Source organism: Bison bison, unplaced genomic scaffold, assembly GCF_000754665.1.
Source record: "Bison bison bison isolate TAMUID 2011002044 unplaced genomic scaffold, Bison_UMD1.0 scf7180017864260, whole genome shotgun sequence".
Lineage (NCBI taxonomy): Eukaryota > Metazoa > Chordata > Mammalia > Artiodactyla > Bovidae > Bison > Bison bison.
The window spans coordinates 756,218-783,802 of NW_011494832.1; the positions used below are offsets into that span (position 1 = coordinate 756,218).

The 27,585-nt window shown below is 40.2% G+C and overlaps 1 protein-coding gene across 2 annotated transcripts in view; it reads left to right on the forward strand.

Moving 5' to 3' along the window:
- The window catches only part of CCDC146 (coiled-coil domain containing 146), a 141,943-nt gene extending 115,463 nt beyond the window's left edge, over positions 1–26,480 (forward strand). Inside the window, exons 10-19 of one of the 2 annotated variants that reach the window (XM_010848088.1) lie at positions 8,025–8,120; positions 9,016–9,186; positions 12,601–12,689; positions 12,872–13,036; positions 14,278–14,502; positions 16,062–16,290; positions 19,682–19,810; positions 20,351–20,488; positions 24,457–24,705; positions 26,015–26,480. In XM_010848088.1, coding sequence (XP_010846390.1) covers positions 8,025–8,120; positions 9,016–9,186; positions 12,601–12,689; positions 12,872–13,036; positions 14,278–14,502; positions 16,062–16,290; positions 19,682–19,810; positions 20,351–20,488; positions 24,457–24,705; positions 26,015–26,218 — 1,695 coding nt within the window. In that variant the 3' untranslated portion in view covers positions 26,219–26,480. The remainder of the gene's footprint in view (positions 1–8,024; positions 8,121–9,015; positions 9,187–12,600; positions 12,690–12,871; positions 13,037–14,277; positions 14,503–16,061; positions 16,291–19,681; positions 19,811–20,350; positions 20,489–24,456; positions 24,706–26,014) is intronic. The other variant, XM_010848090.1, reaches the window with a different exon arrangement.
- The last annotated feature ends 1,105 nt before the right edge of the window (positions 26,481–27,585 follow it).

Consider the following 27,585-nt stretch of genomic DNA (forward strand, 5'->3'; position numbering starts at 1 on the left):
TTTATTGCTTGTAGACTTTTGGATCGCAGCCATTCTGACTGGTGTGAAATGGTACCTCATAGTGGTTTTGATTTGCCCATCTCTGATAATGAGTGATGTTGAGCATCTTTTCATGTGTTTGTTAGCCATCTGTATGTCTTCTTTGGAGAAATCTCTATTTAGTTCTTTGGCCCATTTTTAGCTCTATTGACTTCCGTTGAGGTATGGAAGAGGAATAAAACGCCATATCTACATTCTAACACAGTCCCCTCAGTGACTCTGGGGATTTTGCTTTGACATTCACTGTCATGTTTTAAGGGTTGGAATATTATGTCTGTAGGGTTATTTTCTTTCAAAATAAAAACATACTCAAGATTGTGACAACAACAAAATCCTCTAACCAAGTAACTATGTCATTTTCTGTATGTACACATCAAGTCGTGTACCACACAGGTCATCAGTCCCAAGGAAGCAGAATGCCATGCACCACTCACCTACCTTGAAGAGGGGGCCCATTGCACCTTGGTGTTGGAGTCACCGAGGAGAACACACCAGTCAAGCACTGGATGGAACAACGCTACCTACACAAAGAAGAGGCAGAGGAAGATCAGCTTCAGTAGTGACCTTTGGTCCCCAGTGGCCAGCTGTCTCTCCTGATGGCCAACTCAGGGTGACTGGCCTACGCTCACGATTGTCTTAAACTATGGTGAAAGGAACCTTGATCCTTCTTGTGGAGTCTGAAACGCTGAAAGCTGGCGGTGTGCCTGAGGGCCACTGACACACAGGCTTAAGCAGAACCAAGGAGTTCTCATTGTGCCTGAAACAGGGAAAGATATTCCCACACAAAGTGATAAACCCAGTACAGGCTGTGTGGATTCCCTATCTCTTCATAAGGAAGAGTTCTAGGGCCAAAGCCCATTCTTTTGTAGCTAAGTGGGGGTGAAAAGGCTGCAGGCAGGAGACTGCTTTTTCTAACAGCTCTTTTCCTTTATTTGTAGTTTTATAGAAGATTCATCTCTCTCTGCTCTTAGAAGTGATTCTGCATTTCTCTTAGTGACTCCCTTCCAGTGTTCAAGGCAATTGTGACAACTTAACTATATGGAGGAGAGCATCAGTTTTGAGTCAGGCAGAGTCAGGTTTAAATCCTAGATTCATTGAACAGCTGCTGCTGTTTGGCATTTTCAACCTTTGAACTGGGATTATTGCAAGGAATAAAGTGATTGCAGATGTGAAAGTATGTGGTTCCAAGAAGACGGTACCAAGAAACAACTGTTGCTTTTCTTCCTGTATATATATAAACTTTTTCAAAGGCTAAAGAAAATTTTATAATCAGAATAAGACTTTGAATATGGCTATTTCATTCCAATGGTGAGGATGGCACGTTCAGGCCCTACTGATAACCCTCAGGAAAGCCTTTCAGTATCCACTCTGCATCATCTGAATGACTGCCACTGCCACCAGCTATTCTCCCTTTGTTCTATTTTTTCCAGGTTCAATCTACTCTCCATTTTGCTACTAATATTCTTAAATGAAAAAAATAAAATTGAAAAAAATCTTAAATGATACTTTCATGTGTCACCTGCTCAAGACAATCAATGTTCTTTATTTTATATAATCATGGGATGAAAGAACTGAGAGGAATTGTAAAGATCATATGGTCCAAGGAAGGCAAGTGCCAATTCTCTTCAGCTGGTGGTAGCCCCCTGTAGTGAACATTTTGCAAAGGATTCTGAGACTCAGCACTGACTTCTCAGCTCTGGAGTTGATTAGTGATATCTGCCTCAGGTATAGAAAGGTAGATGACAGCACATACACCATTTATTTCCTATTCTTAATTAAGTCCTCTTCCTTTAGCTAATTCTTATGATCCATCTTCATCATTTAAGTAATATGTGAATAATGCTACTCCTTTATTTTTCAGTTTTAGACCTGATTATTTCTCTTCTCATTATAAACGATGAGGATTAAGCTTATTTTACACCCTGTCCATTGAACATACCTATTTCTTGCCCCTCCGTATACTAAATAGGTTTATGCTATAATTTTAACAATTTTGAAGTTTCATATTTGCATTATTATGAGTAAATGTTATTTACACGTGAGTCACATTAGATAATTACTTACAAAATTGTATTCCCCAATATTTATACACCTTGTGTTTTTATTTGTAGTTTTCTGTGTACTTATCATTAGTTCAACCCCAAACTGTCCTGTTAGTGTGTAAATTTCCTCTCAGCATGTTAAAACACATTTGGTAGTCTATTCATTTAATCTTCTTATGGAAATAACTTCTGAGACTTTTCAGTAATCTCTAGCCAAAAACCAGTAGGAACACATGTATGGTTGAATGAGTTGAGTTTACTACTCATTGCAGCAAGGGAAAGTACACACCAGGCGGAATAGTAGGGTACCTCAGTGTAGCCTATTAGAAAGGACACGTAGGTTTGGGGCTGGTGCTGTGTGTTTTGGGGGATAGTTTAAGAAAACAGGACTTTGCCTTAGATTTGAATATTGTCAGAAAGTGAGGGTAATCCTATGATTGAGTACCTTAATAAATTTTATGGCAGAAAGAGAAAAGACTAGATTGAGGCTAGAGCTATAATAGGCAAGGAAGATGGGAATACATGATATTTTGTGGCTTGGACAATGTTCTTGTTTGTATCTGTGACCAAAGACAAATACAAAGTGGTCTTGTTTTTGTCTATGATCATACTCCAGTACTCTTGCCTGGAAAATCCCATGGACGGAGGAGCCTGGTGGGCTGCAGTCCATGGGGTCGCTAAGAGTCCGACACGACTCAGCGACTTCACTTTCACTTTTCACTTTCATGCACTGGAGAAGGAAATGGCAATCCACTCCAGTGTTCTTGCCTGGAGAATCCCAGGGACAGGGGAGCCTGATGGGCTGCCATCTCTGGGGTCGCACAGAGTCGGACATGACTGAAGTGACTTAGCAGCAGCAGCAGCAGCATAGAATGGTCTTGTCTGATGGTGATTTTCTGTGAAATTGTGTTCAACAGAACACCAGGCCCAGCTGTGAGTGCCAGGTCAACTGCCAGATATCAGAAGCTGCTTTTCTCTTCTAAGCTTTCCGATCTGTTGCAAATTGGGTCTCACTTCTCTACATGTACACTCCCCAGCTTAGGAGCCTTACTCCACCATCTTGGTGACTCCCTCTCTCTCTCTCTCTCCTATGTTGGATCCCGTATTCCACGAGTCTCTTCTCTTTCTCTTTTGACTTACTCTCTTTTTGTGGGAAGGGGATATTGTCCACCTTTCCTTGAGAAAAAGTGAATGGAAAGTAATCTTTTAAGACTGGTGTGTCAGAAAATGCATTGTCAGAACACCTTGCATATCAGGAAATATTTTATCCTCACTTTAGCTTAACAGATAATTAATAATTTTACTGGATATGACATTTTGATTGGAAATTATTTTTCCTCATAATGAAGATACAGATCAATTGTTTTTTATCGCACTACTAAAACACTTGGTGCCATTCTCATGCTTGATTCTTTGTTTGAAACCAGTTTTTCCTTTTTTCCATGCTGAAAACTTGTAGGATTTTTTATTGCCTCCCGAAATTTAAAATTTCACAATGTAGTTCCCACTTGTGAGGCTCCTATTTTTAGCCATCATACTGGACATAGAGTGGGTTCTTTGCATAGAGAGACTTAACGTTTTTCATCTCTGAAACACCATCTTAAATAATTTCTCCAAGTTTGTCCACTTTTATTTTACTATTCTCTTTCTGGGACTTCTATTATCCAGATGTTAGACCTTCTCAAAGAATCTTTTTAATTTTCTTGTCTTTTTTTTTTCTCATATTTTCCATGGTTTTGTTTTTCTGGCTTGCTACAAGGGAAATTTCCTCCACTTTTTCTTCCATTCTGTTATATTTTAAATTTCCATGAGCTATTTTTCTCCTAACACTTATTTTTTATTGTACCCTTATGCATACTACATATCATTTTTTAATCTCACCAAAGATATTAATAATAGCTTTTTTTCCTTTTCTCTGCAAGTTACATTATTCTGTTTTTTTGTGTGTGTGTGTTTTGTGTTCTTGTTTATTTTTTCTCTTTCTTACTAGAAATTTTTCTCATCTATCTGGTAATCCTTAGCTATCAAGTTACATCTGAGAGTGAGAGAACTATAAAGCTAACTGCATGCTGTTTCTGATGATGAGGTTTGCCACTATAGATTATCTCACTTGACACAAATATATAAGGGACTTCTCCTGACCAAAGAAGAAATTGTGGTAGAATGCTCACAAGTTGTTAGTATTTTAGTAAAGAAATGCTATTTATATTGGACTACTTCTAGCTATTTATTAAGTCCATAAAATAACACTCATATAGCGTTAGAAATGAAAATAAAAGTCCTTTTCCTTCCCTGATTTCAAGAAAAGCCTATGCTTTTGTTCTAGTTCAGTTTCAGGGAGAGACTAACTTCCTCTTTGAACTTATGACTTATAATTAGCCCAGCCGTGGTCCTACACTGACTGGCAGTACTTGAAAATAGGAGTGGGTCAGGCCAGTCACTCCCAGCCTGAACATTTCAGACTTGCAAGCATTCTAAAAACAGAAAAGATAAAAGATAAGCAAGAAGGGGTCAGGCTATTCTTCAAATTTGTTTCCCCCTAGGGACAACTGTTTGATTCTCTTAGGCCTTTGACTGTAGAGACTCTCCCAGAATTCCACAGATCTCATGAAAATTTGAAATATTTTAGAAAAACAACAGAGCCTTAAAGAAACTGAAGTTCACTGATACAAAGTAACTGGGATGTTTACAACAACAGAATATGCCTAATTTCTTAATTTCATGAAAGTAAATGTTTGTTCATGTATTAAAAATGTTAGGAAAAACAGACACCAAACTATTAATGCTGCCTCCTGATGAGTAGCATCTGAATGTGGAAGTGGGGAGTGAAGATGTTTAATTTCTTACTTTACCTACTTTTTTCATTTTTTTTGTTACAATAAACACATAGTTTTTAAAAATATATCAAATGCTACTCTATAAAAATCAAATAAATAACTAAAATGAATAAGCTTACAAAACATACTATATATACAGCTTGCCGGCTCGAAAATAATGGTCTATTACTTTACCTCGGTATTAGAACTTTGATACTTGATCAGTTTTTCTCTTCTCCATTAGTGGAAACTTCAGCTTAACTCTAGCCTATTCCCCAGATTACCTTAGGAAGATTTCCTTTGGAAGAGATGTATCAATCAGGTTTTTAATTTGGCTTCAAGAAGTAATAGACACTCAGTTACAGTGGCTTAAGTAAATACGGGTTGCTTCATTCAAATAATAAAAAAATTCAAAGATAGGCACACACCAAGCCGTTTCACATAATGGAAAGTCCAGAGCCTCTGAGCTTTCTCGTCTGTCATCTATAATATGCATGTTTTTTCTCCAAGGTTACAAAATGGCCATTAAGCCTCTGGGCATAAGATCATACAGAAGTGAGGAAGGACAGAGAGCAAAATGCATATGGCAGCTGACCTGGCTGACACTGTCTTTCTAAAACAGTCACCTTTCCAGGAGCCCCTCCAGTTACATTTTATTGGCCCACCCTGGCTCTTATCATCACCCCCAACTTTGAAGGAGTTTGAAGATTTTTGGATACACCGCAGCTCTGAACAAAACTGGGGTTCTGTTAGTAATGTCAAAGTGGAGGACAGATATTGGCTAGGCAGCCAGGAAGGAAAAGGCAGAAGGAAATGGCAACACACTCCAGTATTCTTGCCTGGAGAACCCCAGGGACAGAGGAGCCTAGTGGGCTGCCGTCTATGGGATCGCACAGAGTTGGACACGACTGAAGCGACTTAGCAGCAGCAGCAGGCAGCCAGGAAGCTCTGCTACCAATGCCTCACCTTATTACCTCTTTCACAAAGCACACGTAATTCCCTCCTGAAACTGGAGGGCTGGGTTTGTGGAGAATTGAGAAAATGTCAAAAAACAGTTATGCAGAGTTCAAAAATGAGTATCATTCACTGTAGTATTGTTTGTAATTTAAAACATTGGAAAAAACTTAAAATGCCTGAGACCTGAATCCAGGAAAATTTGTCAGGAGCCTTTAGTTTACAGAGGAGTTGAGTTTGCTCTCATCATATCTCTGTAGAAACTGTATAAGCTTCTCTAGTCCCTGTCAGTGACATGTACAGATTTGCCTACACTTGGGAGCAACATTTAGAGCAGCCTGCTCCTGGGCATCAGTGGCAGAGAAATAGTCAGGGACCAAGATACTTGCTGGACTCCAATCTGTCCAGGAAGAATTAACTCTACTTTCCAGAAGAAAAATCAAAGTCTTCCTCACTGGCTTCTCACCTCTTCCTTGAAACCTTCCTTGATTATTCAAGTCTATGTGGAGCTCTCCATCTTCTGACCTGCTGTAGGAATTATCTGCTCATCCAAATCACAAAGTCTATATATTGTTACATGGATTTCACAATACCATGTCTCATTTTCCTAAGTCCAGTACGTGCTTCTCAGCAGCTAGCTCTCTGCAGTAGGAGAGGCCATGGAAAGCAAGATATCATTGGGCCTCTGTGGGCGAAAAAAATGCTACTGAAGATGCAGAGGTTCATGCGTGTGGAGCATCCAAAGACACATTTCAGCTACTTTAAAAGATCAGTGTCAACTTCAGAAGGATCCTGTTTAGTGACCTTTAAATCACTAAAAGAGTATAATCTTCTCTTCTTGGGACACATTTCAGTAATATTCAACTTTGGTGCCTAGAAGTGTGTGCTGTCACAGTAGGAAATAAACCACATCAGATTGGAGTCATGAGCTTTTGATGTGAAGACCCAACTCTAAATCTTCTCTGAGTCAAGTATGCAGTCAGCACCCCCAATGTAACCCTTCTTGTATCCTTGGATGGTACTCCTTCCCCATCAGCTGCCATGTGTCCTCTTTTTCTCTGCTCTCTTCTCCATCATAAAGAATCCGATAAGTTCACTGCTAATAAGGGAACAACATCTTATAATAAGATGTTCTCTCTTCAAAGTATTTTGACAGAGGACAAAAGCACAAGCTAATACAATAGAAATGTAATGGTGGAATCTCAAGTATCAACAAAAAAGTTAAGATTGAGTTTTCTTTTGTATAACAACTTTCCAGGTACTCAAACTACTACAGAGTAGACAACTATTCTGGTCTTAATAATTCCTATTTTTCTTTATAGTATTTCATAAATGAATTCAGGTAAGTATTGATATAAAAAAATATCATTTGAATACATGTTTCCAAAGTGCTGAGTCATTAAAGAGGTAGTAAAATACAGTGTTAAGACCATGGGCTCTGAGTCTAACTGCCTGGGTTTACACATATACCAGCATGCAAGGTGCTTAAATGTCTTTGTTCCTCATTCTCATCTGTACAACTGGAGATAATATTACCTACCTAATGGGGTTATTATGAGAATTAAATAAGACTAAACACATGAGCCGGAGTAGGGAATGGCACCCCACTCCAGTACTCTTGCCTGGAAAATCCCATGGACAGAGGAGCCTGGTGGGCTGAAGTCCATGGGGTCGCAAAGAGTTGGATGACTGAGCGACTTCATTTTCACTTTTCACTTTCATGCATTGGAGAAGGAAATGGCAACCCACTCCAGTGTTCTTGCCTGGAGAATCCCAGGGATGGCGGAGCCTGGTGGGCTGCCATCTATGGAGTCACACAGAGTTGGACATGACTAAAGCGACTTAGCAGCAGCAGCATACATATAAGCACTTAGAACTTTGCTTAACACATACTCATGCTCTATAAATGTTAGCAACTATTAGTAGTAAGGTTTTTATTTCCAAATGAATTAGAAGTAGAATATTAGCAGCTGGTGAATTACAAATCTCTTGCAAATCTTCATATTTCAATTTACCATGACTTTACAAAGAATAGTCAGCATAATAAGCAGTTTCCTGTAAGAGTGAGCATCATAATTTGCCCACCGTTTTCAAAAGGTTCATGATGGGGTTGACTACAGGACACTGAAAATTTCTTTCTTGTATAATACCTGTTTTAAATTCTGATTTCCAGATTGAAGCTATTCCTAAAGATGATTCTACATTATCTGAGAGAAGGCGAGAACTCCATAAGGAAGTTGAAGTAGCTAAGAGGAATTTAACCCAGCAGGTTAATATCAAGTTTCACTTAAGTTTCTAAGAATGACTAATGCAAAGCTGTGTTTTTAACTGTGTTCCATGAAACCTGGTTAGTAGAAGAGTCAAAGAAAGTATGATCCTACCTAATATGAGTCTGTTTCTTTATCTCAAAGTCTACTCAAACCCACATTAAAATTTTGAAAGAGGAAAAAAAAATATGTTTGAGCTGGCAAAAAAATTGTACAAATTCATGAGTTTAAAGTAAAAAGCCTGATCAAAATACATAATAAATGCATTATTTCACCAATATCCAATTTCAAATTTTGTTTATCCAAAACCACTGTCAAAGTAAAACATGCTTTTATTTCTCTGCAAAGCTTTACTTGAAAATACAGTCTGAATAAGAAAAAGTTCTATGCTATCATGTTTGCACATTCTTTTTATAAGATAAATACCTGGTGCTAAGGCAGCAGAGTTACTTTTTGTGTTTTAATAAAATAAACTCTACATAGAAGATTTTAAAAGTAGTCTGAGATACTGGCCTTAGTTCAGTTCAGTCACTCAGTGTCTGACTCTTTGCAACCCCATGAGCCTCAGCACGCCAGGCCTCCCTGTCCATCACCAACTCCCAGAGTCCACCCAAACCCACATCCATTGAGTCGGTGATACCATCCAGCCATCTCATCCTCTGTTGTCCCCTTCTCCTCCTGCCCTCGATCTTTCCCAGCATCAGGGTCTTTTCAAATAAGTCAGTTCTTCCCACTATGTGGCCAAAGTATTGGAGTTTCAGCTTCAACATCAGTCCTTCCAATGAACACCCAGGACTGATCTCCTTTAGGATGGACTGGTTGGATCTCCTTGCAGTCCAAGGGCCTTAGTGTGTTCCTTCAAATAAATACTTTATAATATTTGTGTTTTTCCAAAAGAAAATCCTATCAGAAGCTGAGTCTAAGTTAGTAGAACAGCAACTTGCTGAGGAAAACAAGCTTTTAAAGGAGCAAGAAAACATTCAAGAACTGCTTTTCAACCTTGTCCGTATGACTCAAATCAAAATTGATGAGAAGGAGCAAAAATCCAAGGATTTCCTGAAAGCTCAGGTAACTGCATTTTTGTAACCATTCATTAATTACCACAACAGTCCAGGGTAGCCTCATGTTAATACAATGTGCATTAGAAAACTATGACTTTAAGCCCCCTGCAAGTTCAGTGACTACACAGCTTCCCTAAACAAAACTCAACCATGTAATGAAAAACAGTCCCAGGATTCAGCTGGCAATAGTCAACAATCTAGAGGAAAAAAGAATTAGATTAATGACAATGAGCAGAGATTTGAACAGATGACAATTTCAGTAAGAATAAGGTGAGCACCTCCAGGGGAAATGGCTGACAGGCTCAAAGGCACAGGTGTCTGTGATTCACCACCATCCCACAGTCCATCATGATCTACCCAGAACAACTCAGGAGCCACAGAATCAGACCACTCTCCTTCCCAAGTTCATCGAGTCAGCATCATTTAAACCACTGTGAGGACAGTTACCTTTAGTAACTGTTTCTCCCTATGCCTTTCCTGGGCTCCTGACCAAGGGCCAGAGCTGACCCAGTGCAACATCCCCAAACAAAATCAACAATGAAACAATAGCAAAACAATCTTTCTATGATAGGTAAAATCCTAACATTACAATCATTTATTCCACGTAAGGATTGTGTCCAGAGACCCTCTTTTAAAAATTATTATGGCGTTTCCCTGGTGGTCTAGTGGTAAAGAATCCACCTGCCAATGCAGGAGACATGGGTTCCATTCCTGGTCCAGGAAGATCCCACATGCCTCGGAGCAACTAACCCCGAGTGCTGCAACCACTGAGGACTACACACTTAGAGCCAGTGCTCCACAACAAGAGCAGCCACCGCAATAAGAAGCCTGAGCACCACAGGGAGGAGTGGCTCCCACTCGCTGCAACTAGAGAAAGCCCACACACAGCAACGAAGACCCACCACCCCGAAAGCTAAAATAAGTATACAACTCTTCTTAAAAATGATATGACGCTACTAAAGTAGAATACCTAAATTTACCATGTGACCCAGATGCTGGCTGTTTCTGAGTGCAGCTTTGTTTAATTCTGAATAAGCATTCACACAGGGCAGCGTTTCTTTCTTATTTTTCGGAAAGAATGCACAACGAAGCATTAGTGAGCCATGAGGGTAAATACAGATGAGAGAAAACTGAGGTAAAGATCTGCATCACACAACCCACGGCCAGCTATTCAAACGGCCCTTTAACTGTCTATTGCCACATCCCCCACCACCCCAGAATACTTGAGAGAGAGAAACTAAAAGTTTAGCGTGGCTGGGGCATGGGAAGATGGGGAAAGTATGTCAAATGGTGAGACCCGAGAGGAGAGGTCAGGCAGTGAAGGTCACTTAATCCCCGTTGAACAGTTTGGATCCTTGTCCCAGAAGCTCAGGCAAAGCCCAGTAGAGTTCAGGGGGTTTCAGCAAAGAAAGGAAAGACAGTGGACAGGGAGGAATGGGGAAAAGAAGGCAGCCTGAGGGAACAGCGTGGCGGAGCGGAGGAGGAAGAGGAACCAAACAAGGAGCAGGATACTTGGAACATGGATCTGTTTCATGAACTAGACAATTTTTAAATTAACCTCAAAACCTGATACATGTGTTACCTATGTGACTAATCTATGTCTGCCAAATCTCATGACTAAATTGGCTAATTTAGCTCTCTAATTGCTCTCAAAGGAGATCAATTCTTTCTCTTGAAATATGGAAATCAATAAAGGAAAAATATTGTTTCCCTGAACTATTCTGAGCATTGGGGATTGATTAATCTGTTTAACAGTGGTAATACACTATACCTTCCATAAGGAACAGTCAATCTTATCATTTATTTTCACCTCTCTTCTATATCCCTAAGATAAAAAGTGAAGGGACAAAGAAGTCAACGTTGCTATCACCTCCAAGTGGGAGTGGATGACTACATTTTACATCTCTTTAATTGTTCATAGACATAGTTACTTAGATGTCTAGTTTCTTTTATGGGAATTGCTCTCACAGTCCTTAAGGCCAGCAGAAACTGGTTTCTACTAGCAAAATTCTGTACTTCTTTGAATACATTTCTCACCCTAGATGAGAGACACAACATCTTTAGATTTGAAGATGTAACTAGTTCATTTAACACTTGGTATATCTTGAGGACTTTGGAAACAATAACTGCTGTCTTTTAAAATATTTGTGTGGAATCTTGTTTCTTACCTCCTTATGGGGCTGGTCTCACCATAGCACTTCATTCTGTAGGAAAAAACACCCACGGTACAAAATAACGGAAAGGTGCTTTAAAATCAGGGTTTCAGGGACTTCCCTGGTGGTCCAGTGGTTAAGAATCCACCTTCCAATGCAGGGAACGCAGGCTTGAGCTCTGGTTCAGGAAGATTCCACATTCGGGGGAGGGGGTGGGAAGGAACTAAGCCACTGCACCTCGAGCCTGCACCGAGAGCACTGGCGCCCCAAGTACTGAGCCTGCATCCCAGAGCCCCTGCCGGGCAACTAGAGAGAAAGCTCCACGCTGCAGCTAAGACCCACCGCAGCCAAACATAAATAAACAAACAAAAATAAAATTACGACTTCAGTCTCTCACCAAAAATCATTGAGGCTTCAACTCACAACAGTTCTATGACAACCTAGAGGGTTGGGATGGGTGGGAGGTGAGGTGGGAGGGATGCTCAAGAGAGAGGGGACATACGTATACCCATGGCTGATTCATGTTGATGTATGGCAGAAACTAACACAATACTGTAAAGCAATTATCCTCTAAAAAGGAAAAAAAACAAAAACTGATTCCAAACCCTCTCCCTCAACTCTCCTTCATAAATTCCTCACTCACCCAACCCAGTCATGCTTTCCGTAATCATTCTTTGGCTCGTGAAAAGTTCCCTGAAGTTTTCCTCAAACCAACGTGGGCAGGCTCCTTTTTTCCCCTCCTCTCTGGATCTTTCTGTCCTTTAATGAACCCTTTGTCCTAGTCAATGCAATTCAGTTCAGCTGGCCAGGTAATTTTCAGCCCCCGCCCTCACCTCTTCTCTGTGATCTGCACAACGCAGCTGATGAAGATAGAATGGTCTTTACTGGATACTTATGAGATGGGGTTGGAGAAGGCAATGGCACCCCACTCCAGTACTCTCGCCTGGAAAATCCCATGGGCAGAGGAGCCTGGTGGGCTGCAGTCCATGGAGTCGCTAAGAGTCTGACACGACTGAGCGACTTCACTTCACTTTTCACTTTCATGCATTGGAGGAGGAAATGGCAACCCACTCCAGTGTTCTTGCCTGGAGAATCCCAGGGATGGGGGAGCCTGGTGAGCTGCCGTCTATGGGGTCGCACAGAGTCGGACACGACTGAAGCGACTTAGTAGTAGTAGTAGTAGTATGAGATGGGGTGAGGCTGGGAATATCCACATGCTGTTGGTGATGGACTTTTTAAAAATTTTACAATTAACTTTTATATTTCAGCAAAAATATACCAGCATTGTTAGGGAGATCAAAGCAAAGGATCTTGAAATCCGGATACACAGGAAGAAAAAACGTGAAATTCATCGGAGGTAAAAGAATTACTTGAGGACTTATCTAGTTAGTTTATTTTTTTCTTCTCTTTCTTTTTTTTTTTTAATTTTATTTTTAAACTTTACAATATTGTATTAGTTTTGCCAAATATATCTAGTTAGTTTATAGAGGGAAACAGATATTTATTTCACAAGTTTCAAAAATTCTTGTGTTTTCACAGACTCAGAGAGTTTGCTAAACTGTATGACACTATTCGAAATGAAAGAAACAAATTTATTAACTTACTTCACAAAGCTCACCAGAAAGTCAATGAAATAAAAGAAAGGCATAAAATGTCATTAAATGAACTGGAGATTTTAAGAAATAGTGCAGTTACTCAAGAAAGGTAAGTCTTACAGTAACTACTGTCCTTTCAAAAGTTTCTCTTCTGAGTCACTGAATGATAAAATACCCTGGGGATGATGAAGTAGAAAACAAGTCTTCTACAAAGCTAGAAAAGCCCTTACTCACATACTTGCTTTAGAGCTGACAAGCTAAGCATTTGCATGTGATTCCTTATGCTTCTACTTGGGAGCTGTATTTTTTTAAGTGAGGGGAAAACTAAATCTGTAACTATTCTCATTTTATTTTCATTTATTCATCTAGAAATAAAAGCACAAATTTGACAATCTGCATTTAAAGTTAGAAGACAATCAAATGTTAATTAACCAGCATCCTATGACTGTAGTCCTGAAGCATCTAATGTGCTTGTGGGAGGCAGTATAGCAGAGCTGTTAAAAGAGGTGACTTTTCTAGACTCAAATCCCAGTCCTGCCACTTACTGGTTGTGTGACCTTGGGCAAGAAATCCTAGCTCTCTGGGCCCACTTTTTTTAATCCATAGAAATAGTCCTTTATATAGGACTTTTGTTATTAAATGAATTAATCCAAGGGTTGTTTTTTAAACTTTATTATTTACCATGTGACAAGATCTGGTGGACTCTCCCACCTGTATTTAGTCCCTGATCCATAGAATCTATACAACATGAACTTTTTCTGGTGGCCACTATTGCCCAGTTTTTTTTCTAAAGATATTACAAACTAGGCTCTTGTGTGGGGGGTAGTGGAAGGGAGATGGGGGTAGAGCTGAGAGGGGACTGCTATGAAAAGGCAAAGCTAACATCCTAATCAGGTTCTCATCCTTCATGAAAGCAAATGTCGTTTACGGAGGCCATGCATTCATTCGGCATTGATTCTGATGCCATATTAAGTCAAGCACTACGTTAGGTCCAGTGGACATTGTCAGATATAACCACCTTCACCCTCAAGACAGCAGAGTCCCCTGGGGACAAGAGAGCAGTAAATGAATCACTGTAGTCTCTTGCTTTGATAAAGGGGAGCAGCAGATTCTTGGGGCACAAAGGAAAGATGTCCTAATCCAGATTAGAGGAAGTTGGAGACTTGGAAAATTACAGAAATTCCTAAAGAGTATGACATGATGAACATCATCATTACTAATACTACTGTCATTTCAAGGAACATAGTAAGGCAAGAGCTACTTTGATAGTTTATGTTTCTGAAGTCTTCATTGTTTTTAAAGAAACTAAAGGAAGTTATAATCATACCCATTTTCCCATTATTTTTAAAGAAAGCTACAAAATTCAATGCTGAAGCATGCCAACAACATTACCATCAGAGAAAGCATGCAAAACGATGTGTGCAAAATTGTAGCAAAACTTCAAGAAATGAAAGAGAAGAAAGAAGCCCAGTTAAATAACATCGACAGACTTGCCAATATGATCACAATGATTGAAGAGGAGATGGTTCAACTTCGGAAGAAATATGAAAGAGCTGTTCAGCGTCGAAATGAAAGGTGAAAACCAGGAACCTAATGTGAGAGTAAAGAACCCAGAGACCTGATTTAGAAATGTTGCCCATTTTTCCATCTAGACTTGACAGTGAACAGTGAGGGACATTTGACACTTAGATGTCATTAGCCTCTGCAGGGCAGGGAGCGGGGCTGTATGCTTTCCTTGAAAATAAGACACTTCGTCCTCATATGAGAGACAGGCAAGAGTAGGGTTTGGGAAGCTGCTCGCTTTAAGATCACAGTCCTTTCTCAGGCTACCATTTAGGATACTATCAAATTATTTCAGAATAATTGATATAAATAAGAAGTCTTTGGATCTTGTACTCACTTTGGGGACAGATTTATTAAATGATTCACCCAGTACATTTTCTCAGCAAGTAAGTATCACCTTCAAGAGGTGTTACCCTTGAAGCATTATTTCTCCCAGCTATAATAATATTAATCGATTACTACTTAACAGTTTTCCCAAGTTTCTTGTGCTCTAAGAAATCTGGCATTTGAGACTATAGAACCTTGTAGTGATTATATCAGGCATTATGTATTTTTTTTCCATCAAACCTTGCTTGTGTGCTGTTCTGTGTAAGGCTGTGTTCTGTGTAAGTTCTGGGCCCTGAAAGTAAAAAAGGTGATAAAGCACCGCACCTGGCTTCTGATGTCAAGAAATCAAAGATGCTCAGGAGATGACCTGGTGAACAGCAAGTGAGCAAGAGCTGAGAGTAACCAAATGTAACCCTGTGCACACATGTCTTGAGGGAGGTGAGAGAAAGAAAGAAAAAGCAATGAAAGATTGCTTTGGGACAATAGATGGGATAACTCTGGGATAATAGATGAAGACAGTATCAGGGGAGAAGTTCAGGGTCCTGACGAACACAACTGTTTTCAAAGGCCTGGCAGGTGTTCTCTCTGGGAAAAGAAAGTCCTCTTATGTGGCTCCTGGCACAAATCAAAGCATGTAGGCAGTGTGTTCCAGACCTTGGTCAGTTCTGTGAGGCAGGAATTAGAAAATTCCTACTTTGTTTTTTCCCCATAGTCTCCTCAGGAGCGGTCTTTCCCCTGGCATGATTTCAAAAGATAGGATTTTGCTTATGGGGAAATGTGCATCAGAAATATTTAACTGTGAAAGAGCCTAATGTGTCTGGCAAGTTAGAGAGAGCAGAATAGCTGCAAGAGACACATTCCCTGGCTGCCTGCCTGGGTACCTCTGGCCAGATCTTGGCTGGCGAGTCTGGCCCATGAAAAGGGTCTGCAGAAAATCAGACTCTGGGATCACGTTGTTCATGTGTGGAGAGTGACATTCTTTCCCATCCCGGGAGAACCTTTGGGACTTGCCAACAACATAGTTAGCTCAGAGTTCAGATGCTAAACAACCCTCTCTGTCTCATGCCCAGAAAAATTCAAAATGTAAGAGTTTAACTAGAAAGCCTACAGTGAGTGTCTATTGTCTTCTGGAATTATGCAATGTTGATGTGTTATTTTGCACCCCAATCCAGAGGGAACCACAATGACTAGTAAAACAGTGGCCTCAAAATCCTCTCAGCCTCTGCCTTTCTATTTGTCCGTAGTGGTGTTCAGCTGATAGAGCGGGAAGAGGAAGTGTGCATTTTTTATGAAAAAATAAATATCCAAGAGAAGATGAAGCTAAATGGAGAAATTGAACTACATGTCCTGGAGGAAAAGATCCGATTCCTGAAACTCAAGATTGCTGAGAAGCAAAGACAGATTCACGTGACCCGGAAATTACTGCCAGTTAAGAGTGCTTTGGATGCTGACTTAGCAGTGCTCCAGATTCAGGTGGGAAATGTATTCATGACAAAATTCCTGGGACCATTTGCCTTTTTTTTTCCTCCTTTGTTTGTATGTCATGTAAGTTCTTTCTTGTAAATCAAGCCATGCTACTCCTGGTTGCCTAGGAGAACTCATGACTTAAATGTCAGGGTGCAATCTGTGCTTCAGACATCTGAACTATAGACTGTCTTTCAATCCCTGGTGAATCACTTTCTGCCTTTCTTGGAACTTAGACCCTCACAAATCTCAACTCTAGCTCAGCTTCTTCAGAGCTGGCTTTCGCTATGTGTGTTCAGTCATGTTAGACTGTAGCTGACACCATGGACAGTAGCCCACCAGGCTCCTCTGTCCACGGGATTTCCCAGGCAAGAATACTGGGGTGGGTTGCCATTTCCTTCTCCAGGGCATCTTCCTGACCCAGGGATTGAACCCCACATCTTCTGCATTGGCAGGTGGATATTTTACCACTGCACCACCTGGAAAGATGACAGGCTTCCACCACCACCCACATAATTATGTTTTTGATGCCTGCTGGAAAATCTTGCAGACCATCTAGCTCTCTTATTTTTTGATACTCTTGTTCTCTAGAGCCAATTTTTTTTTTATACATTGATAATCATATATAGACTTCTTGTTAACACCTGTAATTTCCCTGTAATTTAATAACTTGGCCTTTGATGTGTGTTTTTTTTTAAGTGGAATAAAGTCATAGCATTTAAACACAAAATAGCCAATAAATAAAACCATTAATATAAAGCTATTTTCTTCTTATATAATAATTATACTTTTTTTCTTAGTGAAAATAGAAAAAAAAAAACACTAAAACATTTGAGGCTAAATTTTTCCCATTGATTCAATGTAGCACGAACGCATTTTAACCTACGTTTTCTAAAAAGTCACATTTGCTTTCAGATTTTTTTTATTATAAAACTAAGACAAGTTCCGCTTACGAAGTTTTGTAAAACATGTTAAAAAGTCATGAGAAATAAAGGAATAAAAAATTTAAAAAAAATAAATAAAATAAAATTTAAATTAAAAAAAAATAGAATAAAATAAATAAAGTCTAAAAAAAAAAAAAGTCAAAGAAAAATTACATCCCTAAGATATAATTACTACTAAACTTATGAAAAATTTAGATGAGATCCTTCTAGTCTTTTTCTAGGTATACAGGCAAATGATTTCATTAGCTCATGCTATAGACACAGTTCTGGGTCTTTTTTTTTTTTTTTAATCATGTCAGGCAATTTATAGGACTTTATGAAATTGGATGATGCATCTATTTCATGGCATTTGAATGTGTAATATGCTATATAGATAAAAGGGTCTTTCACTTTGCATAAATACGCTAAGGTTTGGATTCCAGTGTTTCTTTAGCTGCGTGTTCTCCTGTTCACTTCTTCAATAAGTGCAGCCCTGACTCAGAGTCCCCAGGCCTCCCCCAGGTCTCCCACAAACTGACTCCTGCTTCCAATCAGTGGTTCATTTGGGGGATCCCCTCCTCAGATCGCAAACGTGGTGTCTGGTCCACTTCTGTGTCACACTCCTCTTTCCACCTGCGCTGACACAAGGCCGTTCCTGTGAGCTCTGTGTCTGTAAACTGACTTTACTGAAGAACTGGGACACCAGTGTGAGAGGATACGTTAATGCAAAGGAATTCAAATTAAGTATCAGACAAGTAGAGTTCTTAGGACCACCCCACCACTGGGAACAGTCCCCCAGGTGTATTGGCCCATGCAGCACCCAGCCTAGCTCGTTTCACAGCCTTGTCTTTCCATCCTTCACCTGCCACCATCTCCTTTCCACAGCCTCACCATTCTGGATTGCCCCCCAGGGGCAATCTTAGTTCTAAGCCAAAGAACAGTTGAATAGAAAGCTTCCCTTTAGTCTTCAGACTGCATCTAATTATTTAATCGTATACTCAGCACTAATCGCTTGGTGCTTTGAAGGATATGATGTGAAATTCTGAACTTCAGGCAAGCCCCTGCCATGCAGTGCCAGATCCCTGTCATGTCCTGTTGTTTGTTATAGTGACAGTGTTTTGTGGTCTTTTTTTTTTTTCTTCCCCCAGTCTTCCTCTTTTTTGTATCATTTTCAGAATTCTCTTAAGGTTTGACTTTTTTGGTTTCTTGAAACAGTTTTTAATTGTCCAACAGTCTAATCCAAGGATTGTCATGAGTCATATTTTCCTGCAATATTTTACTTATAATGATAGCCTCTTTTTAGGGTTCTCAGAAGTCATGTGAACTATTTTAGGACATAAGAACACCATTTTATATAGAAAAAGGAAACAAGTTTTTCTTCAAGCCCATGGGAAAATAAGATCAGTCAAGGTACCACTTTGATAAGCAAGTACCATATATTTTTTCCTATTTAATTCCCTAATTAACCATGGAGACAGTAAATATTATTAATAACAAATACAACAAATGCTTAATTACACATATAAGGATAATTTAACTCCATATTAAGGGCAATTAGGAAGTGTGGAGAGAAAGAAAAAAATATTCATGTCACCATTTGAAATTCTTTTTTGTTGGGAGGACAAGAATAAGTTAAAAATGTTAAATTCTACCTATGTCACTCTTGGACATGTTGTCAAGTACTCGAAATGTATTATCTCTTTTAATGGATCAACCCCATGAGTTTGGGATTTATTTTCCCATTTGACAGTTGAGGAAACTAAGGTTTAGAGAAGATAAATGATTTGCCTGAGATTATACAGATTTTCAGTAGAAAAGCTAAAAGTGATGACTCTTGGTTTTCGCTGTGTTCAACATCTCTCCCTATAAAACGGCTAGGTTTAGCTGCCACTCCTACTTGGGAGTTTCTGTATTTCTTCATCTACCTCCACAGTCTCAAGGTCAACAAATATAGTTGATACATGAAACAACATATTGGGTGTTTACCAAAAAAAATACAAATAGTTCAGGCTATTCCTCACAGACTGTACACTGTATTCACCTAGTAATAAGAACTTCACTCTTCTCTGGTAGGCCATTAAGCCTATTGCCAGCAAAGGGATTTACACTGGAGGCCAGTGTGTTGTGTATCCTGTACCAGTATGCAATAAAGAGATCAAGTGTGTACAGTCAGAGCTCTGCAGCTACAGTATCTCATGAATATAACACAAATGGGAAGTAATAAAAGGACTGGTTATAAAGTCTTTCTTTTTTGGTGCCCCAGAAATCACCACCTTGCTTTGTATTAATAGAGTCAATTAACAGGCATCTTCCTCATGGTACCATGAGTGAGAAGAAATACTGTCTCACCCCGAGTCCCAGCTGAACGGTTTGTTAAGAATTCCCTTCCAACTTTGCCTGGAAGGACCCTAAAGACCCTGGGCTAAGTGACTTTAAGATTTACTGAGCAAAGTTAATGTTTCTTTCTTGTTTAATAGTTTTCACAGTGTACAGACAAAATAAAAGACCTGGAGAAAAAGTTTATAAACCCTGAGGGTGAGAACAGAACACGCTTACTTCCAGGGAAAGATATGACTGAGGAAGAAATGATCAAAAAAATGGATGAGGTAAATGTCTTTTCTTAAAATAGCATCTGTTATCCCCTTGTTGATCAGTGTCACAGATATCTGTGGTACTGTTTCATGTTATGCAGATTAATCCCTCATGATTCTAGTCACTAATATAGTCCTTTCATTGTAATTTAGTAACAAAATCTAAGCTTGACTTTAGATGTTGCCAAAAGAAGCAAAATTTGAGTGCTTTCAAGATACCCATCTCCGTCTCACAGCCCATAGGAGCAATTTTGGCATCTTAAATGACTTAGTCTTCCTGATGGAAGCATATCAGAGGAATGACAATATGGGAGCTAGATGGAGCCGAGAGGTCCATTGTTTGCCATGGGGAGAAAGAACTCCATAGCACATGTGAGGGGAGGGGATGGAGGAGGTTGGAGAGGGTAAGTCTGGACTTCGTCCAGTTCTAAAGATTTTCTGGAGTTATGAAGGCAAGGGGTTTCCATTGGGGAAAGGGGGGAATAGTACTCTAATTAGGAAAGATTTTGACTTGCATGACTTTTTTTCTCCCTTTGAAATTCTTTTTAACTGTAGCTGGAACTACAGCTGGCCAAGAAGGAGGAGAAGTTGCTGGAGAAGGATTTCATCTATGAACAGGTCTCCCGGCTCACAGACAGGCTCTACAGCAAGACGCAGGCCTGCAAACAGGACACGCTACTCTTAGCCAAGAAGGTCTGCCAAGTCCCTGCCTCTCTCTTCTGCCCTTCCTCCTCTATCACCCTCCATTTTCCATAGATGGCTTCATTTACTGAGAAAAGCCCTGGAGAGGTTAGGCTTTATGACTAGAGAAATACAAAGAATTAAAATTTATACTGTAAAGATGACTCTTAGAGAATTGCCCAAGGTAAGTTTCAGTCTTGTTTCCCTGAATGAATTCTCATTATAATGGGAAATTCTAAGCCTTTCAATGACAGTACACAAATTTCACTTAACAGAGTACGTACTCAAAAATGACCATCATTATCTTCATATTTCATGTGCCATGTTAAATCCTTTCTACTTCCTTGTGAAGGGAGGGCCTCACTTATCCAGTGGTTTGCATGGGAATTGCCTAAATCCAGAAGCAGCCAGATCCCAGCAATAGTGTTGTTGTTTAGAGTCTAAGTCATATCTGACTCTTTTGCAAGCCCATGGATTGTACCTGCTAAGTTCCTCTGTCCGTGGGATTTCCCAGGCAAGAATACTGGAGTAGCTTGCCATTTCCTTCTCCAGGGGAATTTTCCTGACCCAGGGATTGAACCCACGTCTCCTATATTGGCAGGCAGATTCTTTACCACTTAGCCACCAGGGAAGCCCCCCAGAATGGAAGGGAACCATTAAAGAGAAGCAATCACACAACACCACAGGGTGGAGCTGCCACCAGGCCCCACTAGTGAGGAAAGGCCAGTAACACTGAGCTTCCTAATTCCCTAAGCCTAACTTACCAGGGCTTCTGATCCAAAGCTTAGGGGTCAGGCAGAGACTCTGGAAGCTATACCAAGAGGAGCGAGGCTCGTGATTAGGATGCAGCAGGACTTTGCACCGTCTGGAGTCAGAGGGTCTGCTGCCTGCCTGGTGTCCCCAGCCCCTTGGAGAATCCTTCTGTGACAGCTCAGGGTTTTACTCAGTCTGCAACAGTTACTTGAGCTGCTGTGTGCAGAAGGGGAAAGGACCCAATGTCCACACATTGCAAAAGGGAGGGAGCAGTTAAGAAGATACCACAGATAACAGTGACACCATGCCTCCCACTGTGGGCTCCTGAGGGCAGTGGTTCTTTCTTATTCTTAGTTTTCCAGATGCCTCGCATGTACTAACCTCTAGAAAAACATTTATTGAATAAGTTGACAGTTTTGTTTGAGAAACAGTTCTGGCACACTACATTATTGTAAATCTGAAGCCTTCTTGGCCACTTTTATTTGGTTTTTCCTCTTCCGCTCTAATCCTTTCCTCTAATGGACTGCAGCACTTGTGCAAATCTCAGCTTTGCCTCATAAAATAAGAAACCTTAAGAAACTTTTTTAAGCTCATAAACTTAGCCTAAATTAGCATATCTGGAGTTTCTTTAAATGTTGCCTTCCTTTGTTTTGGAAAATGAATTTCCCTTTCTGTGGGGGAAGTTGGTTTCGCTGAGGGCTGGCTAGTCAAAGCTGATGGCAGTCTCTCCGGTAGTCAACTGGAAAGCCAGAGTAACACAAATAGGAGCCGTCGAGACCATACACTTGGCCAGGAAGGTTCCAACATAACTGAGTCCTGTCCTCATGATTTATTTCCCCTTTCCTTTCCCCACCTTCCATGCTCTCTACCTGGCTTTCATCATCCTCCATTTAAAATAACCTCTTCATAGTAGGCAGAGTTGGAAGATAAGACATTCAGATCCCAGATCTGTGATTTACCAACACTAGCAAGTGATCTTGAGAACTATACATAATCTTAAAACTCAGTTTACTGATCTGTGAAATGGGTGTGACATCAGCTAACGTGGTGGCAAGTATCACATAGTCAAGCAGAAATGGCTGGCCCCTTGCAGGTGCTCAGCAAGGTTGCATAGCTCATCTCTCATCTCTCTTGGAGAGCTTATGGCTCCTCTTACAAGTTTCCCAAATGAACAGAAAATGGGAAATTTCAGCAAAGACTTAGAGAACCCAGAATAACAATATTCTTTTTTTTTTTTTAATGGAGGAGAAGGGAGGTTGGTTACTTATACACACACTCAAGTGTGCAATGGCTGATTAATGACATTTAAAAGAGATAACGACTCATCATTGAAGCTTTGAATGCCTATCATTTTTATTCAAATTCTGCTTCCTGAAAATTAGTGCAGCATAGAAGAGTTATAAAAATTTATATTCCCAGACTTCCCTGATGGTCCAGTGGTTAAGAATCTGCCTGCCACTATAGGGGACATGGGTTCAGTCTCTGGTCTGGGAAGACTCTACATTCCAGGGGGCAACTAAGCCTGTGTGCCACAACTACTGAAGCCTGCTTGCCCTTGTTCCACACAGAGAAACCACCACAGTGAGAAGCCTGTGCAGCACAACTGGAGAGTAGCCCCACTTGCTGCAACTAGAGAAGGCCTGCATGCAGCAACGAAGACCCAGTGCAACCAAAAAAAAATTATATGCCCTATTCCATTAAAGAGACAAAGTTTGCACATAATAATCGGTCATTATATTTTCAGAGGAAAGTTAAATCACCGACAGCAATGTTTCTGTAAGCAAATGTACAGATAGACCAGTATATACTCTAGGGAAGAAAGTGTTTTGAGGTAGGGTGTAGTTTTTGGAAGCTCATATTTGTGTCTCAGTTTTGAACTTTCGGAGAAGGCAATGGCACCCCACTCCAGTACTCTTGCCTGGAAAATCCCATGGACAGAGGAGCCTGGTGGGCTGCAGTCCATTGGGTCGCTAAGAGTCGGACACGACTGAGCGACTTCACTTTCACTTTTCTCTTTCATGCATTGGAGGAGGAAATGGCAACCCACTCCAGTGTTCTCGCCTGGAGAATCCCAGGGACGGCGGAGCCTGGCGGGCTGCCGTCTATGGGGTCACACAGAGTCGGACACGACTGAAGCGACTTAGCTTTGAACCTTGGTTTGAACCTTGGTTCAAAGGACTGAGCAGTTAGACTGAGAACGTATTCATTCCTTCATTCAACAAACATTCAGTTTTAATTTTGCCTCCTATATTCTAAGCACTGGGGACATTATGAGTAAAACAAATAGACCTTGTCCCCATGAAGAATACGTTCCTGTGGGATGACAGGCTATACCCAAATACATTTATACTCTGATGTCAGTAGTGAAAGGATATGAAGAAATACTAAGGCAAAGTAATACAACAGTGAGTGCTTGCGGGTGGAGGGAGTCATCTCTTACTGCCCCACCAGGGCTAAGGCCACACTGAAAGGCCATGCAGTGGGCCAGAAAGCTTATAGGAACCACCAATTCCAACTTTTACTTCTTTTCTGTCCTTTAAAATCAAAATTTCCACTTATTCTTATCTTTTAATTCTTTGATTCTTTAATTCAATGATAAATAGCTTATATGAAAAGGTAAGGACATGTATGTAAACACATACAACTAGGGATATTACACTTCAAATTACTGTCCAGATGGTCCAGTTCAGCTCATGCTTGCTTATGACCTCATAATGATGACCTCATAATGATGCATCAATAAAACACACATGTTGAAGGGTAATAGCTTCTATTAAAAATCATCACAGATGCTGATTATCTTTTTTAAGCCAGTGTTAATACACTGTAACTAATACTGTTCCATTTTATCAGATTCTCCCCCCGGATAAGTAGCAAACTAGTAAGAAGGCAAAATCAGGTCAAAACTTACACATCAAGAATATCCTTTCCCTTGTTCTTACCACCTCTTAAATATGGAGACACTAAACTATTCCCCTCAATTCTACCCACCTGGAAATCCATTGACTAGATGAACAGATCTCTTTCTTTTCCCTCCTCCTTGTCCTTATTTCACAGCCAGAGTGTTGGGCTGAATCTCTGAGGTCTTCTCCAGTGCTTAGTCTCTGTGAATTCTCACTTAACCTCTCCCTTCTTCAGGCAAGAATGCCACCCACTATCACAGACAGCCAGTAGCCTGTCTTCATGGAGTGTGTACATAGGCTAAGCCTTGGGCTTTTTAATCCTAGATGAATGGCTACCAGAAAAAGATAAAAGATGCTACTGAAAAAATGATGGCTCTTGTTGCTGAGCTGTCCATGAAACAAGCTATGGCCATTGAACTCCAAAAGGAAGTCAAGGAGAAGGAAGAGTTCATCTTCACTTGCAATTCCAGGATGGAAAAGGGTCTTCCCCTCAATAAAGAGATTGAGAGAGAATGGTTGAAAGTACTTCGAGATGAAGAAATGTATGCCATGGCCATTGCTGAAAAGTCTCGGGTAAGCTATGGCTTCTTTATTTTCTACATTGCATTTGTAAAGTGTGCCAGGAAGGGCTGTTTCAGAGGTTGTCAATCTCCCAAAATACATGAAATTTTTCTACTCCACAGCACACAGAGTCCCAACAACTCATTAGAGAGAAGTTTTGCTCTTTTTAAGCTATTATGTAGGTAGTCAAAAGTACAACAGTGCAAAGCGTCAGAATATTCCCTGGAGAACATTTGGCAAGCACCAAGTCCCACGCCAGGGCCTCCCACTAGCATGGCAATGACCATGCTGGCATTGGTTTTATCTTAGATGTCTAGTCTCTGTCTTTGCAGCCTTGCTCAGACCATACCTTACTCTTCGATGTCCATCTGCTGTGGCCACCACAGCATATTGTGAGGCCTCAAGCATAAGCTCATCACAGGTTTCTGAAGACTCTACATTTGGTGCAAAAGCGATGACTCCAGCGCCACCCTTCTTCTCCCACCAGTGACCTAACTCTATCACTGACCCCACTTAGGAGCTGTGTGTCCAGTTCTTTTTCCTACTCCCATGATTTTTCAATAATCTTAGAATGGAATTAGGCATCTCTTTCAAAAGAGGCCTACAACTTACTCTTGACTATGGGGCAGACATCCCCAGAAGATCACTATTCACTCTCTAAGCCAAGAAAAAAGTGTATTCCAAACACATACTAAGAATTCTTGAAAATAGGGTCTGACTTATCATTCTCACACTCACTGCCTAGGATTGTATTTTTGAAGACATTCAGATTTTTACCTGTGGTGTCCCAGCTGTCATTTACCTGTCTCCATTTCCCAACGCCCCCCCCCCCCAAGTTCTTTTAATGCTATAAGAGATTCCTGTTTTCCAGAAACACAGGCAGAATCTTGAGGCTCAAAGCAAGCTGCTGACCACTTTCCTCTAATTCTATTTTACTCTTCCTTTGTACCATTTGCTCACCAATGACCTACCAAAGGAAATAGATTATCCTGCCTTTGTCTCAGACATGGAAATAACTAGTGCTTAATGTAAGATACTAAGTTTGGAACATGGTGACTTTAGGCCCTATCAACCAGTTTATGGTAGACCCTATACCCCAGGAACAGAGTGATGCTTGAGCAACATGGGTCATTCTAGTGAGAGGAAATGTGTGTGGGGGTGTGTGTGTTTGGTGACTCTACCCTCACACCCTTTTGTCCCTTGGAATATTGGCCAGCATAGCCAACGGGTGCTCAGACCCAGCTGTGTCTGATGGGCCCTGGGGATGAAGTGACTTAACCACTGTTTTCAAAAACTGAAAAGGATAAATCATTCTTTGCAGGAGTTCTTGGAAGCTGAAACTCGCCAGCTGCCCAATGGTGTTTACACAACTGCGGAGCAGCGTCCAAATGCCTACATCCCAGAGGCAGAGGCCACTCTTCCTCTGCCAAAACCGTATGGCGCTCTGGCTCCTTTCAAACCCAGTGAACCTGGGGCTAACATAAGACACATAAGGAAACCTGTTATAAAGCCAATTGAAATCTGAACATGTGAACCAACCCAGGCTTCTGAAGGAGATACTTCAACCAGGCTTCTTCACATCCACAGCTGGAAAATGTCAGCAAACAGCCCTAAATTACAAACAAACACAGTATCCACAATTACCCAACAGACGACAACATATACTTCCTTCCATTCATACTCATCGATTTTTCTTTTTCACTCCATCTCTTGATTACATTTCAGAAACATATAGTAGTCTGAGTGTTATACAAATGCAATAAAAATAAATACCTTTTCAACAAAGTACAGAAATTGGCAGTGGTCTTTATTACAGAAAGAAAAGGAGATCCTGCTCAATATACTCATTTTAAAGAGAAAGAAAAAATGGTTTAAAAGAAAAATATCCCAAGTATCACAGGGGCATAACTCATTTTGTTAAATAAATAGCTATATTGGAAGTTGATGTTGATAAATCTAAACTGAAAAGCAGTAAGGGACCTTGACTTTTTTAAAGTGACATTATAAGTGATTCTGTTTACAAATAAAGAATCCTTTTGTGCAAAACATTCATGCCGTATTTTACCTTTCTTAAAACTAGATTCTCCACAACATTTTAGGCAAATATACTTGTGATTACTTTCTTCTGATGCCAGATCTTTCAAAATTTCAATGAAAATATTTATAACTCTGCATGTAAAAGAGTTGGAACTGAGGCCAGTTTCACTTATTTCATTACTCTATATTGTATTGCACCCAAATATACTTTCATGATTCTGTTTACTTTCTCATATAAAAATACACAAGTAGATTTGAAGCCTGTGGTTTTTCCACTCGTTAATATGCTCAAACTACTGTCATTTCATATTGATATCAGTTACGAATTTAATTTCTCTACTCTGGGAGTGAGAAATATCACATTCGTTTGTTTTGCTAAATCAAACAAAATCTGTGCCAAGCCCCCACCTGATAGACTGGATCTACATTGAGACTGAATCTCCTCCTCAGTCTAGGAGTCCTGAACCTACCTGACTGCTTTGTGAAATCATTAAAGAGCAATTCCTTGGGAGTGCCTATAAGTGATGCTGTATAAGCTGTGGTTAATGCCAGAAAATACTGCATACTTACACACAGCTGCTGTGCTGTAGGATCAGTAATTAGGGATTCAAAAAACAAACACATAAGAGGTTTAACAATATCAAAAGGAAAAATAATTTGTAAAAATCAGAAAGGTTTGAATGCTTAAATATTACAACAATGCTACAGGTCTGGAGAGTGAGATACCACTGTGCACTGGAGTGGCCAGGGATCGATCACTCAGACGCAACTTTTTATCTGGCCCTTAAGCATAAATAAGATTTTAATAAGTGGAGGGGAATTCCAGGTGGGGAAATAACCTGAGCAAGACTTGGA